General features: G+C 39.8%; 1 protein-coding gene across 1 annotated transcript; it reads left to right on the forward strand.

Annotated features, from left to right (window-relative positions):
• The first annotated feature begins 1,263 nt into the window (after nt 1–1,263).
• Nucleotides 1,264–16,516, forward strand: vwa5b2 (von Willebrand factor A domain containing 5B2). The gene is made up of 22 exons (XM_079451561.1): nt 1,264–1,298; nt 3,547–3,689; nt 3,871–4,086; nt 4,853–5,078; nt 5,898–6,055; nt 6,851–6,982; nt 7,178–7,302; nt 7,974–8,150; nt 8,401–8,511; nt 9,435–9,637; nt 10,583–10,697; nt 10,973–11,158; nt 11,251–11,485; nt 12,129–12,403; nt 12,538–12,775; nt 12,861–13,166; nt 13,295–13,429; nt 13,508–13,636; nt 13,836–13,886; nt 13,992–14,073; nt 15,436–15,559; nt 15,845–16,516. The coding sequence occupies exons 2-22, from the start codon at nt 3,551–3,553 to the stop codon at nt 16,493–16,495; spliced, it is 4,014 nt and encodes a 1,337-aa protein (XP_079307687.1). The 5' UTR covers nt 1,264–1,298; nt 3,547–3,550; the 3' UTR covers nt 16,496–16,516.
• Nucleotides 16,517–16,536: the final 20 nt, after the last annotated feature.

Consider the following 16,536-nt stretch of genomic DNA (forward strand, 5'->3'; position numbering starts at 1 on the left):
GCATAAATGTATTCTTTTAGGTTTAGTTTGTTTTATTATTGTTTGTTTATGTTTGATATGAGTATCAAAGCTTTGCCTAAAAAGTTTTGCAGGTTAACTTAAACTGCCATTATGACAGCAAGCAAAGTACTTACTGTAGTTAAGTTTTCTGATCAATGTTTAAACGGTAAACACAATACAGCAGCACAGTATAAAAACAGTTAATGAATGATGTTTACTTAAATTATGCAAAATATTGTACTTTGTTCATTTATTTATTAATATAGAATGAATGCGAGACACAGCTCTTGTCAAGTATATATAATATCTTTATATTTGGACTCTTGGTTCATCAGGATGTAGGTGATTTCTGGATGATGCTTAAACCACAGGACATTTATTTTCTCAACGGCACCTGCTGGCACAAAAGTGTTGTACGTGAACCCTTATAAGAGCAACTTTTATATGAATATTTCCTGGTTCTGAGTTTCAGGGATTATGTTGCAATAAAAAAAACATTGTTTACTCACACTCATGTCATTGCAAATCTACATGATTTTCTTTGTCTCTGGAAAGCAAAATAAAATACTTTTTAAAGGATAGTATTCACACGTATAATAATCAGTGTAATAAAGCTCGAAAACTAACCAAAACCTCTTATGAGCCCTTAATCTGCTGAAGCCACACAATATATTCAAGATTTATGTGAGAATAAATACCAAAACATTTCTGCAAGATCAGCCTTTAATGTAATTTGTCGTTTGCCACTAGAGGGCGCTATAGTCTAAATTGCGGGATTAAATAACTTGAACCTCGTTCAAAAACTAGATAAAACAAGTATTACATGGACTATATGGCGCATTATATGTGCTTTTCTATTTTAAACATTGAATATAAGTGACATTTACTGTAATAAATCCCTTCACTTACGAAAATTAGCCATGTTGGGGGTAAAACTGTTGTTCTAATTATGGTGTTGGTGTTTTGGGTACTACAACAATAATGTGAGGTTATCTAGTAAAACGCGGTACTTTCTGTAGGGGTCATGCTATTGCCTTCCTTATTATGCACATAAATATATAAACTGTTGATCTCGTTCTTGAAAAATAAATATATATTTAAAGACTCAGGCCGGTAAGAGGCATCTTCTTAAATGTACAGTGAGCGCCTGCGCATGAGTAAATGCGCGCTGTAGTGAAATGACTTGCGCGCGCCTCCCTCCGCCCGCCCAGGGAATGATGGGGAGATGGAGAGAAACCTGTGACACCTCATCGTCCCAATCACAGCAAACCGGGCAAAATCACAGAACAGCACATCAAGTAAGTGAAACCTATAGAGTATGTATTTTTCTCTTCTAGCATTATAAAGCAGGACTGTTTTGACTGATCATTAGAAATCATGCGATCACTGATGTTAAATGTGCTTGCTTATATGATGGTTATGGTTTGACAGCATATATATAACTCTATATCACTCTATATCACTCTCTACTTTCAGTAAGTTATTGCCATTTTAAAAGAGTACGAATGATGTATTGATAGAAGCCTTTACATAATATAGATCTGTTTCCCATCTGTTTTATCCCCTTAATATATATTCTTTTTTGGTTTGACTCCTGATTTTATTAATTCTGTACATGTATCATTTGTGCAGTCTATATTTCTCACAGTGTGATATGGACACACATGTGCATCCCTCTACATTCAGCATCTTGGATTTTAAATTTTTGTATTATTTAATTTTTTATGCGATTTGTTTCTTACAACGACGAAGTCTGTTTATGTCAAGTGGAACTTGCTGGAAAAGTATAGATCATAGTTGTGTCAATATGGATACTATCCTACTGTTTCAATACAAAACTTCTTAACAATACCAAAAATACGCATTTTAAATTGCTTTTACCTACGATTTACATTGCAACTGTTTCTATCCTTTACGTAGGGATGCCTCTTGCAAATTATTACTATTTTTTATTTATGTGGCATTGTGCCATATACTCACTAAGACTTGAATTCCTTTTTAATAAGGTATCTTTTTTGTGCAACAAAATATGCAAGACATTATAGAACTGCCAACCAAGGCAATCTTTAATCCCAATAAGAACAATTTACCCTACAACACTTACCAGTGTGGTGCTCATGTTTGTGTATGCTTGACATTTAATTACAGCCCAGTAAATCACAGCAAGTGTCCAGGTGGCAGGTAGAGTACTGTACAAGCACACCACACATTACCTGAGAGACAATGTGCACAGAACAAACACCCTGCCATGCTTATTTTCTGGTGTTAGATGTGTGTATACTACTCATTTATTTTCTCTTTGAATGGTTAATGTATAACCTAAAAAAATCGAATAGAGATTAAGCAGAATTTGATGGCTGTCAGGATCTTGTGTACATTGTCTAACTCTAAAATCATATCAGGGAATAGTTTTCAATCTGTCTTCGTCATGTGAATTTGATCCTCAGATTCTCTACTGCAGGCGTTTGGATGTATGTTATGGTGTATTGTTGACCAGTCTGTTAATGTTTGACACATACATTTTCACTGTGACAGGAAGAGTGCTCCCTGTTGCCGGGCAGCACGCAAGGTGGGAACTTTCAGAAAGCATGAATTGGGGGTTGTGCCATTTCTTAAAATCTTCCATGGTTGCTGAAGCAAATAATCAGATGGGAAATCTACAACTATTGACAGATATTTTGCTTAAAAATGGCCCAGCCTCACATCTCTAAAGGAGTTGTATGATGGGATGTCAACATATTCAAGAATAAAAACCTTCGTAAAAGGCTGCGAAAAATGCGGCGAAAATTCATTTACAGTTAGAATTGCATACAGTAATGATATTATAAGATGACTGTTTTAAAATGTATTTACCTTTAAAAATAATTTGATCCATATTACTAATTACTTTTAAACAATTGAGTAAATTGCATAATTTAAAGTCATGACAGGAAACATATTTTCTATCGCTAGTGATGAAAATGAAAAGTAATGAAAAATTATTTTATCATTTAGCTCTCATTCTTGTCATTTCAAACCTGTATGACTTACTTTCTTCCACAGAACACAAAAGAAGATATTTAGAAGAATGTTGGTAACCAAACAGTGCTGGCACCAATTCACTTCTACAGTATTGTATGGACACAAACCCCATGCAAGTGAATGGGTGCCGGTTACCACTGTTAAAATTATTATCTTCTTTTGCTGAAGAAAGAACGTCATAAGATTAGAAATGACAAGAGGGTGAATAAATGATGACAGAATTTTTATTTTTGTGTGAACTATCACTTTAAGGCTCCTGCTGTATTGTTGTGTAAAGGTGACTATTATCTGGTTTGCCATAAAATCACACGGAATGGTGTGTGGGGAAAGATAAATCATTACTGTGTGAACTGTGTGGAATAATATTTCTTAATCGTCTTTGACAAAAAAATACTTTTCAACCATATACAGAAGGAACAGGAGCATAGTTAATACTTGTTGTATCAAGAGACCACAATTTCTTTCGACACATCGAAGTAACATTTACTGATTAAACAAATCATTTCTTTTTAATGTTCTCTTAAGGAAAATGCCAGGGTTGAAAAACCGTATCACATGGGCACCACTGCTGTTGAAGACATCCCGCATCACTTCCTGTGCCAATGGGTGCTCTCTAGGAATCACCGCTCATCTGACATACGTGAATACTGATCCTGAACCAGTGGACGGTAAACATCTTGCTAGACAAACCTCGATACCAACCGAAAACAGTTCAGCAAAAGCACACTGTACTTTTTCAAATGTCATCAGTTTTCCAGTTTAGCACCGTTTTCAAACACGTTGAACATGTGAACAGTGCCCAGTGTTGTATACTCTAACCCCAAAATATCTGTCTCCTCATCTGCTCAGGTGTGTTTGTGTATCCTCTGGGGGAGAAGGAGGTGGTGGTGGGCTTCGAGGCAGTGGTGTCCGGCAGGCTTGTCAGTGTGGAGCTCCAGAGTCGAGGAAAGCTAGAAGAATGCTGTTTGACCTGCTTCCCTGGACCGACGCTTTACGCCCCGTGTGGCCACAACAAGGACTGGGGATGCTGTGGAGGAACAAGTCTAGACATACAGTGCTCCAATGGTGAGGGACATGAGTGACACACCCAATAACTACAGGCATTTGGTCCACAAAATGGAGACTAAAACCTGACACACACAGTCAGTGTCCACATTACCACTGTGGTCAATTTTATTGTGACGAGGGCTAGATACATTTCTCATGTCGAAGACTGAAGGCAGCTGGACCCTCCACTAAATCACTATGGTAGTTATTGAACAGCACTCCAGTTAGGGAAACTGTCGCAAGACATGGCAGCTTCTCGCTTGACAATATTGTATTTTATCTTAATCTAGTAATCTCTACAGACCCCTAGTGGAAAACCACTGACTTAAAGACAAGCCTAAAGAACTTGAAAGAATAATACAGCATTTAGAGTGTTTGTTTGTCACATGCTTTTGGGAAGAAATGTATTCCCTTCTTTTATAAATCTGATTTGTCTTTATAGTGCTTTGAGTTGGTCCACCTTGAACTGTGCAGGCGGCATTCATTATTTCAGAGAGCAGTCTTGGCTCTCTGCCCGTTTGGATGGTTTTTACATTTAATATCTGACATTCATTTACAGTGTTTCAGAGCAGATCTGCTTCTTCTTGTGAAATATATATTAAACATCAATATAATAAAATATCTATCTTTGGTTTTTTTGTGGTATGCAAAAAACCCCATTTTGGTTACTCAAGAGAACTGAGTTTAAAGTCTTGTCACTGACTTAAACAGACTCTCACATAATCACTGTCTGTTGCGGTATCTCAAGTGGGTCGTGTAATTGACTGTACTTTTGCCGTTTCAGGTCATCTGTTGCTGGATGAGGACCTGGAGAGAAGCACATTTATAGTGAGCACAGGCCAAATTGGACCTTTAGAAATGGTGTCGGTTGTCATAAGCACCACCCTTGAACTCCCTACGCTTGAAAATGGTGCAATCCGACTGGTCTACCCCACAGTGTTCACGCCAATAGTCAGTGCTCGGGTCCAACCGTGCAAAAGTGAAAACGGGGGGAAATCAGAGGAGAACAGGTACAATTCATACCTTTAACATTTTCATCTGAATTACAACAATGAATAATTATTGATCTCTAAAATGATCTGAACATTATATAGACGGATACATCAGACACACATGCCTGGCCTGAAGTTTAGTTATATTCTAACCAGTTATTTTAGATTGAATGTATATTAATCATAATTTATATGAATATTACATTGTATATTAATTAAATAAAAACTACTTTACGGTTATTGATTCCTTGCAGAGGTCTGCTGGAAGTTAAGTTTGGGCCACATAATTTTGGTTTATGTTGTTGTCTCTTGAAACTGGCTATGACAAAATATTAAATCAAATGGAACTTTATTATAGAGAAAAACTGCACAAGCAAGTTTTTTAGCTGAACTACACCTGCATGAACAAGCAAAACTAACATCATACATCCATTACAAATGACCTTGGAGTCAGCTGCATGGTTAACAATAATCATCAAAATGACAAAAAAAGCAATGTTAGTTATACTCCGTTAATTTCAGAATATATACATTTCTGAATCAGATTCTACAGATGCCACTGTTTATATGGGATTTGTTTTTAGTTATTCGAAACAATATTGTTAAACCATTTCAAGTCTAAATAAAGTATCTATTCAAACTATCTAAAAGTTTCAGATACTATCAAAAGCGTATTGATGGCATCAATCAAAAACACAAAATCTTAATTGTAGCAGTACTGTATATTTAATAAAACAACATACACTTTGATTAATGGTTACAGTTACACAGTGTGAATAACAAATTATGAAAATGTGTTTGACCTTACTATAACCCCATATAACGTTTCTCCTTCAGCCCGACGACGTGCTTTGGCAGTACGTCTGGGAAGCAGGAGAGGATGTTGGATGTCAGGCAGCAGTGTGCCCATGCTGTCCTAACCAGCTCTGCTACAAACCTTTCATCTTATCAACTCAGCTTCCAGCTGCTGGTTCGAGGAGCCTGTCTTCTGGCCGGTACAATTTACACAATACTTCACAATTGATACCGCACGAGTCACCACTACAGTGCAGTCATTATAATAAAAAGGGTTTGGAACACAGTCTAAGACTGTGATGTATGGTGCCCAAAGCATGACAAAATCTTGTAAATTGTATATTTGTGCAGGCCATCCTGTGCTCTGAAATAATTGAGTTAAATTAAAACTTGGCATGGGATTATGATAGAAATCAGTGTGCCTGCTAGAAAGAGCCGAATCATGTCTGTGAGGGTGCGTGCAGCGGGGAGAGGGTTTGGCCCAGGCTCAGGGCCACTCGAACAGAGAAGAAAGATGGAAGCTATGTGCTATAGAGAGCACTAAATCACAGTTGTCATGCTGTTCTGTCCCAAAGGAAAGTGGCTGCTTTTTTTTGGTTAAATGGACTAATGGATATTGAGCAGGGTACTACAGTGGTGTAAGTATACTTACATAAAAATACAATGGCTTTTTGGAAACCATGTTCCGTGGTGATACCATGTAGTGCTATCTATCTATCTATCTATAAAAAACATTCAGTTATACCTTTCTTCAAACTGTTCTTATATATCTCAATTCATATTAAACGTCTGACTGACATGTCATCCCCACCACACCCAGACAGTCAGCATCGGTCTTCGTTTCATCATATCTCTCCCCTAAGGCACAGATGTCAAAGATTTCCATCACCATAATAGTCTAGCGAAGCCACTAATCAAATCAATGCTGAATCGATTTGTGCAGAGACTCTTTAACCCCAGCAGTTACCAGGAGATGCTGATCTCTCCATCTCCAGGTCTGGAAAGCCCCACCCACCCCCTGCGTGCAGATGCTGACCCCAGCGCACAGTGTGCGTCTGCAACCTACATCACGCTGGCCGAGGAGCATCCATGTGACCGACATCTGGAGATAATTCTGCATCTTAGTGGTGAGAGAGAGACTTCATCTGATACAAGCATTGTGTTAGCAGCTCGCAGTCTGTGGGTTTAAATCCCAGGGAATGAAAAAGTACTTTGAATGCACTATAAGTCACTTTAGATAAAACCACCTTCTACAAAGATTCATGCGTTGACTGTAGTAAACTCCATAATTTCCTGAAAGTAGTAGTCACTGTTCCTCACAGAGCCTCACAGACCATTGGTCATTCTGGAGAGAGGACGGCTCACCTTTAGCGAATACGAGCAACAGATCCGTGCTCGACGTGATTTCATTCGCTGTGGACGTAAGGAGGCAGAGTCTGAGAAGAGGGTAACATTATCAACATCGCACGCTTCCGTTTCTGATGAGTTTTAAAAGCTTTATATAGCTGTTTAACCTGCGAATTAAATTTTTAAAGGAATACTTAACACCGGTGGTGTGGCCTACAAGGAGACCACAGCTGACTTTCAAGAGGGGCTTCAAAATCAGCATCAAAATACATAAGAAAACTAAAAACAAAGATATTTCTTATTATTTGGGCATTTTTATAATTGCAAATGTTTTCCAGTTAATATCAAGCTCTAAAATATTTTATTGGGTAGAAATTGTCAGATTTGAGACCAGTGGGTGGCATTGGAGTCCAAAAGTTTGAAATCCCCTGCTTTACACAAAACATAGTCCTCACATGATTTGCTCACCTTCATGTTGTTCAAAACTTTATGACTTTCTTTCATGGTATGCATGGTAAATGCAGAAGAATTGTATTTCTTCCGTAACCAAAGCTATTATATGGCTTTTGAAGACGTTTTAAAAGTCCCCAAGTTGTTGATTTGTGACGCTTTACACCTTTTGGAAAATGTTTAGTAAAGTCCCAATTCATTGTCACTGCATGGAAAACCAATAACCAGTATTATTATTCAAAACTGCTCCATTTGTGTGTTTTGTTTTAGGTCAAACTGTTTCTTTAAACTTTGTGTGTGTGACCATACGTTTCTCCTCAGCTGGAGTTCATTCGGAAGCGTTACCATAAGGATCTGCTCCTGAACCCTGTCCTGATGCTTAACTTCTGCCCGGATCTCCTGTCAGAACCAACAGATCTTCAGCTGGCCAGCAGAGAGCTCATCTTCCTCGTAGACAACAGCAGCACTGTTTCACAGTACAACATCAACAAGATGAAGGTTCTTTGTGATCTTTTGTTAATAAATGCACTTCTTGGACCAGACAAAACACATGTTTACAAAATGTTAGCACAAGTGCGTTACAATTTTAATATATCGGGCTTCTAAACTATTAAGGGGTATTGACATATACAGACTACTTTTGTGTGTCCTAGCTCTGCTTTAGTCATTTCTGTTAACCATTTTAAGGTGAACTCTTTTGTTTAAAAAAAACAAGAATATTACTTAAAAAAATTCATCTTTCTAACAGGAGGGAATGTTAGTGGCCATTAAGAGCTTGCCGACTCGCACCAAGATAAACATCATCGGTGTCTGCTCAACTCTTCGACCTCTGTTCAGCTCCAGCAAACCCTGCACAGATGTGAGTGTTTCTCCGTGTGGTAAACTGTTGTAAAGCTCTTTCCGAACAAATGATTAACAAAGTGCTGCCTTTGCATCAAGGGAAACTGAACTTTTTAATGATCTACACAGTGTTCTGGACGTGAGTGTGTGTGGCGGATTATGTTTACCTGTGACTGGATGTGCTCCTGTTTAGATGGTAATCTCTGTCAAGGTCGCTACTGCTCGTTGCCATGACGCTGCATTATCAGGTTCAAGCAAGACCTGGGTCTGGCAGGACTAAGTGTTTTAAAACATGAAGAGCCATATGGCAATGCCTTTTACAGCATGCAGCAATCACGAACAAACCTGTATTGCTCCATCATGCACCTGCTGTCCACCTCTTCTTCATGCCGGTTTCATCTGGTCTAGTCGCAGTTGTGAATTTTGTTGTGTCAAAAAAAGACAAAATGAAGTTATAACATACTTACAGTAATACATGATGGAAATATAGCATCTCAAACAGAGGATTTGTACATTGGACATCAACAATTATTACTGAAGTGCGCTTTTGAGATTTTCAGACGTGATTCTCTGTAAAGTTTCCATTTTTTTGCAATTTACTTTGATTATAAACTTGCCTTTCTTCGGTGAATATGAAAGATAAAATACTGTACGTTAGGGACTGACAGCCCCAGTCTTCATTCATTACTTTTATTGCATTTCCCTTCCTTCGAAAGGGAAAAAAGCGTCTCTCATATGTAGCTAAACATCTACATTTTACATTTATGCATTTATGCATTTAGCAGACGCTTTTAACCAAAGCAACTTACAATTGCATTGTACTATTCATTGGTTTCTGACAATGTGCAATCCCCTGCGATCGAACCCATGACCTAACACCATGCTTTAACCACTGAGCTTCTGTGTTCCACCATACCATATTACCATATTCTTGTTTCCCAGAGCACAGTGATGCAGGCATTGGGGTATGTCCAGAAGATGCGGTCAGAGCTGGGTGCTGCTAACCTGTGGGGGGCTCTCTCATGGGTCTATCGGCAACCTGTCCAACGCACCTGCCCACGACAACTCTTGCTCCTGATGGATGGAACACAGAGCAATGTAGGCCGAGTTTTAGAGCTGGTCAGGAGAAATGCGTCCAACATCAGGTAACATCTGTACGTCAGATGAAATTAACATTTAAAGGTGAGGTGTGCGATACTTAGGAGGATCTTTTGACAGGATTGCTCAATAGTAAACATAAATGTCTTCAGAGGTGTATAAAGACCTTTCATAATGAAGCGTTTTGCTTGTATTACCTTATAATGAGCTGTTTCCATCTACATACACTGTTTATACAGCAGTCCTAAACAGACAAACTGCTCTACAGAGCGTGTTTTTAAATATATTATCTCCTTGGACAAAGAAGCGAAAATATGACAACGTCTTAGTTCTGTGTCAGCCACTATAGTGCTTTGAATCAAAGGAAGGGGTAGGAATGGGATGAGCCATTGGTTGCAATTCATAACCTCATAGACTCATTACAGTGTTTACCGTTTTGTGTAATTCAGAAGAAAATGTAACTCCAGACCCCTTAAAATGTAGCTTATCACCTGGGTAAACACACTTTTAACACTTGCTAAACACCTTGTACATCACAATTTTCAAACTAGCTACAAACCTGTCACACACACACACCCATATAGCTTTTACTGTACTGAACACAGACTCTTTATTGATACTCAGTCAAGACATTTAAAAGCATTCGACCCAGACGGACCAGACCTGAATTCCAAACAGCTGGCGTGCGTGTGTTGTCTTGGCTTCTGTTTTCCTTCAGACATTTAATTAGTGAAATGGTCCGGATTATTCTCAGGAGAATACTAAATGTATCTCTCTTTCCCTCTCTCACGTTCATTTTTCAAAGTACACTGGCAATCTATCAGAATCAAACATACATGTTTTCAGTCATTAGGAATCCATACTGTTGAGTGTTTTCAGATCTAAAATCACATTTGCACTTGCAAAAATACTGAGGTTTGTTTCATCTGTATAATATAAAGATATTGATTTTGTGTGCAAGTACATATAATGACATTATATTGATGTTGCAGATGTTTTGGCTTGGGTCTTGGTCCTCTGGCCTGTCGGAGGCTACTGAAGGGCGTTGCCAAGGTTACGGGTGGCAGTACAGAGTTTCTCAGCGAGGACGAGAGGCTTCAGCCAAAGGTGCGACAGCCCATAGACAAAGTCAATGGTTTTCAAACACAATTTGAGGACAATCAAGTTATTCAACCAGCCAAAAATAAGTCAACAATCTTGCAAGCTTGCATTGTGGATAATAGGTGTTAGAATTCTGTGGAAGGTGATGGAGCTTTCCACACCATTTTGCAAGCATGGTTTTAATTGGGGGTTGTGTATAATGTCTCAATTTTGAAAAAAATCATATAGATATGTGCGTGACGGTGTAAGATAGTTATCAATGTTTAGATTTTTCTCTATAGCTGATGAAATGTCTGAAGAAAGCTCTGGAACCCGTGTTAATGGATGTACGGATCGACTGGTATGTGCCGGAGAATATGGAGGCCATTCTGTCACCCAATGAAATTCCTCCACTTTACCCTGGCAATTCCCTGATTGGCTATTGCACTCTCTATGATGTGGGTAGATTAAAGGCACATAAATCTGAGGTAAGTGCGTGTCACTTCCTGTGTCTGTAGACTTTTCGTCAACAAAAATATATTTTTAAATGTGTAATCATTAACAAATGTGTTGTATGCAGGTAAAGTCTCATGCACACAAAGGACGACCACATGATTCAGTCGGGTCAGTTTTTGAGCTCTCTCCCTCCACTTCTGAGCTCTTGCAGCCTTTGGTGCCTCAGGAGGAGCGAGAGAGAGAGACGGCTAAAGAGTGTGGGTTGGATGGAGACTTTGAGGAGGCGTTGAGAGAAATCACACAGGAAATCTCGTCCGAGTTCTCCTGCGCACACGCCAGCGAGAACGTCGGCAGCACTGGTAGGATCACTGAAAGATAATAGTAATGTCAGGGAAATTGTATTGCGGGATTTCACTTTTGCACTAAATATCTACTGCACATATCACAAAATCCCAGCCAAATGTTTTTTGAAAAAAAGTCAACTATGTCCTGGATAATACAGTAGTCGTACGGTAATATGCCATTCCAAACCTACTTTAAAAGGATAGTTCACCCCAAACGATCATCCTCTTGTCATTTCACACCTGTATGACTGTACTGGTTCTTCTGCAAAACACAAAAGAAGATACTTTGAAGAAGGTTGGTGAACAAAAACGTTGGTCCCCATTCACTTCTATTGTATGGAAACAAAACCAATACAAGTCAATGGGTACCGGCGTTGTTCAGTTACCAACATTCTTTTTCCAAATATATGAAAAATGAAAGCCATACAGGTTTGAGGGTGACAAGAGGGTGAGTAAATGTTGACAGAATTTTCATTTTGGGTGAACTGTTCGTTTAAAGGGGCATAATCTCAGGAGTCAGAAAGCTTCCGAAACTATCTTAATTTGCATTTTGGAAAAATGGAGATCATACAGATGTTAAACTCATACAGATTTTTGGTCGGAGTGCCCCTTTTAGTAGATGCTTCACATCCCTGTCTGTATAAATGTGTGTGACCAGCAGGGGTTGATGCTGACTACAGCAGCAGTGATGTGCGCTGGCGTATTCAACAGGACTCGTATGTCCAGGACCAGTATGTGTTGACATGCTGTTCTCTGAGCAGTGAAAGGACCTACTCCTCTGCATGTCATCAAGCGGAGAGCTCTGTGCTGGGCATGGGATCTCTGCCACACGGCCTGGAGAAAATGGAGCCGCCGCAGGGCAGAGGGCTCTCACGCTGGGAATCTCCTTGGGCCCAGAATGCCACTTGTTCGGGGGAAACCACATCAGGGAAGGTGATAACAGTCGTAGATTTACTACGGGCATTACCATTTGTTCTTATTTTCTTTAAGGAAATGTACATGTAGAGTACCATTTAAGGAATATCCAAACGTGGTTAAACTATTTGTAAAAATATGCATCATTTTAGACCGGCAAGCTGTTGGAACGCGACGAGTCTCACCGCAGACAGAAGGCGCTAGCTCGTTCTGCTCTGGCCGGTCGAAGTTTCTCATCGCCGCAGGGTGATCTGGACATGCACCGCCTGCGGAGGGCGCTAGAGAGGGTCTCATTTGATCAGGCGGTGGGGGGCAGGCTGGAGGAGAGTGACACAGATACTCACAGTACTCCACGAGGAGCTCTGTCTCGCCCGAGTCTGACAGATTCCAGTAAGAAAACACGCATGTCACAGTCCGATACCATATATTCATTAATACTCACAAATTTGACACAATTTTCACATTCTTTATATAGGTCTCCTTTTCCCTGGATCCCCTCTGGACTGGGACAACTTCACTGATTTGGAAGGCCTGTTTTCAGCCGCTCCTCAGGTCACGGGGGCCCAGTGCCGCTCCATCATCCACGGTGTACAGGGCGGAAGATCATTGTCTTGGGAGGTCTGTGTGGATCTGTCTCAACTGTGGGCCCCTGAGAGCACAGCAACCCTATCAAACAGTGGCGGGCCCTGGGATGAGATCATTCACCAGCTGACTGCACGCTCCGTCATCAGAGACTTTGAAAACATGGCTGAAAAAGAGACTGATATAGAACACGAGAGAGGTCAGAGAGTATTACCAGCTAAACACTAAATGTATTGATTTCAGGCCCTGTTTGCACTTGCTATTATATTCAATTGTTAATGACAGGTATAAACAGACGTTCTGTTCAAATTGTGTATGTGTGTGTAGGCCCATCTAAGCGATATCGAATGAAAGCCATCCAGACCAGCAAAAGCTGTGGAATCGTCAGCATGTACACCATCTTCGCCACCACAGACACCAATGTTAGAGGACAGTTGGACAGCAGAGACTTAGAACACACAGGTGGACACTTACAGTCTTCTGAGGCGTGAACACAGAAACTGGTTTCATTTTCTTAAATTTAGCTTTTTTGTGTGTCAGTTATGCGGTTTGGGACCAGACACAGTTCTCAGTCTGGCAGCAGAAGACATAGGTTGTGTTCTGCTGGATTCGGACGCCGCTCGTCCAGCAGAGGCAGCGAAGAGACAGAAGATACGCATGCCTCCACAGGTAAAGCTCACATTTATGCATACGTTTTATAAGAAATATGCTATTTGACACATACAGTTCAACTCTAGTATATAGTTGATATAGACACCTATGCACACAGACAACTGGAGACACAATCAAATGAATAAAAATTCTAAAGCTGCAACACTTAATAGTTGGTTCAGTTCAGTACAGCCTTGTTCTGCTTCCTTTGACCCAGACAGAGACGACACCCCTGCCTCTCCCTGCAGCATGACATCCTGGGACAGCAGTGAGTATACGAGACGGGATAGCCTTCATGAATGTTTAAACTTTGATCTGGTTTTTGTGTGACAGTGGTGCATTTGGGGAGTCACAATGATGGTGCGTCTTTCAGGCACAGGTGGAAGCATCAGTCCATCAGCTGTGTCGTCTCGATCTCAGCGTTCTGTGGAGAGTTTCTTTGGGTCCAGGTCAGGGTAAATGAGTTATGATCAATTAAACCTTTGAATACAATGACTTTAAATTTAGAACGACTATTCTGGCCTGAGCATCTCCGTGTTATTTTAATGGTTTTGGGAGGCAGAGGTTTGACTTGACTATCCTTAGACTTTCTTTAGGATGATAGACGAACATAATAGTTATAAAAGTTAACTAAAACTGAAACATATCTGTTAAATGGAATGAAGTTAAACACTTAAATTACATAAAATGAAAATTAAAAATGTTCCCTTATAGCAATTTACTGAAATAAGTTCAAGTTGAAGCACTAAAACTATTTACCAGAAATACACAGAAACTGTTAAATAGTTTCATTTTCTTGAAATAAATGAATCAATGAATGAAAGCAAGAAACTAGAGCTGAAATGAAATATACCTACAGTACTATATGGCAAAAAAATAGATAGATTATTAAATAAGATATCAAAAGCATTTAAAAGAATTGCTAAGGAGTGTACAATTAGAACAAAGAAATATAAAAAAAACTGCTCATTAAAAATATGAATAAATATATAGGCCTACAGTAGTCAACATTTGAAGTGGCTCAAAAAAGTTCATCAAAGTTGTCCTAAGACGAAAACAATACACATTCTTGTCTTAGGAAAACATTGATTCACTTGTTTGATCCACTTCAAATGTTGACCACTGTACTGGTTTGCAGATACCTATGTAAAAATGCATAGGATAATGCATTGTAAGTCGCTTTGGATAAAAGCGTCTGCCAAATGCCTATATGTAAATGTATTTACATAAATGAAAATAAATGTTCTGTTTTTAAAAGCGTTCAAAAATCATGTTTTTTAACAGAGCAAGGCAGGAATTTGTGTTTTATAAAGCATATACATATAAATAATTTTAAGAAAATGACTGATCGTTTCGCTAGATAAGACCCGTATTCATTGTCTGGTATCGTTTAAAGCCCTTTGAAGCTGCACTGAAACTGTAATTTTCATCTTCAACCATTTGGAGTCCATTGAAGCCCACTATATGGAGAATAATCCTGGAATGTTTTCAACAAAAACCTTAATTTCTTTTAGACTAAAGAAAAAAGTACATAAACATCTTGGATGACAACAGGAAGTAAATTATAATGAAAATGTATGTTGAAAGTGAACAATTCCTTTAAGCCACAATGATTAAAAGAAATACAGCTAACTAACTCAATAAAAACATGATAACATAATAAAAAAGTGATCTCATTTGGGAACCAAACTCAAGGATTAAATATATAGATAAAGGCTATGGCTTTGATATAGAGTTTAGTCTGTGATGTTTTGATATCAATGTTGCTCCAGATCAGGAGTAAGATAAATCTGATCTGTTTTTACTGTGTTCTGCAGGTTCAATCTGGGCAGACTCAAGAGCAGCAATGGCCCAGGAAAACAAGCTCCTCTTAAACCTCAATGCCTTTCTGCAGAAACTGACACACACACCGATACAGACACACCCGACTACTTGCCACTGGTTTGTACCACTACACAGATTCAACCACAGTATAGGACTGAAGCTTCTTTATACGTATAGGCCTATAACTTAATCGGCCAGTTCTCCCAAATATAACAATTTGATCATCTTTTATACCACCCTCATGTAATCCAAAACCTGTAAATTACTATTTCTTCTGTGAAACAAAAATGTATATATTTTGAATAATGTTTCGTGTGATACAGTGGAAGTCAATAGGGGAAGTATTGTTTGGATTCATGAAGCCAAAACATCTCACCTACTTCTATCCCTGCATTGTCACAGGTGCGTCTGCAGCTGGCCTCAGGTGCGTTCTTGCTGTCCGACTCATACTCAGAGTGTATTCTGATTCCTCTGGATCGCCTGAAAAGAGCATCTCCATACCTTAGCCACCGCAGCAGTCTGAGTCCCCCGTTCCGCTGTACCTCCCCACCCGCTGTGCCTTTGGCTTCAGCAAGACACAGGCAGGAGGACCAAACTTCAACCAGAGCGTTTCGCACCAGCTCGCGGCGTCACCACGAAGAACCCTACGCCATGCGGTCAGACCCCCACAGCTCTGAAGAGGGGTCTCCAAAATTGGTTGGCGGAGTCCCACAGGCTGACAGTGGGCGGGGCTCTGAGACAGACTTTTGTGAAGGCCCAACTGTGGATCCTGCAGAAGCGCAGGGAGAGGAGCTGGCACAGATGGATGTGGAGAGTTCGAGCTGGGCCACGGCCGTGGCATTGGCCTGGTTGGAGCACCGCTGCGCAGGGTTTTTTGTGGAGTGGGAACTGGTGGCGGCAAAAGCTGATTTCTGGTTGAAGTGTCAATCACTTCCTGAGGGTGTTGACCTGGCGGGGCTGAGGGCAGCGGCCAGGCAACTTTTTCTCCTGTTACGCCACTGGGATGAAAATATCAAACTGAACGTGCTCTGCTACAACCCTAATAACATGTGAGGAAGAAACTTGAAGGGACAGTTCACACCAAAATTTTCTGT

Source organism: Barbatula barbatula (assembly GCF_947034865.1).
Source record: "Barbatula barbatula genome assembly, chromosome: 3".
NCBI lineage: Eukaryota > Metazoa > Chordata > Actinopteri > Cypriniformes > Nemacheilidae > Barbatula > Barbatula barbatula.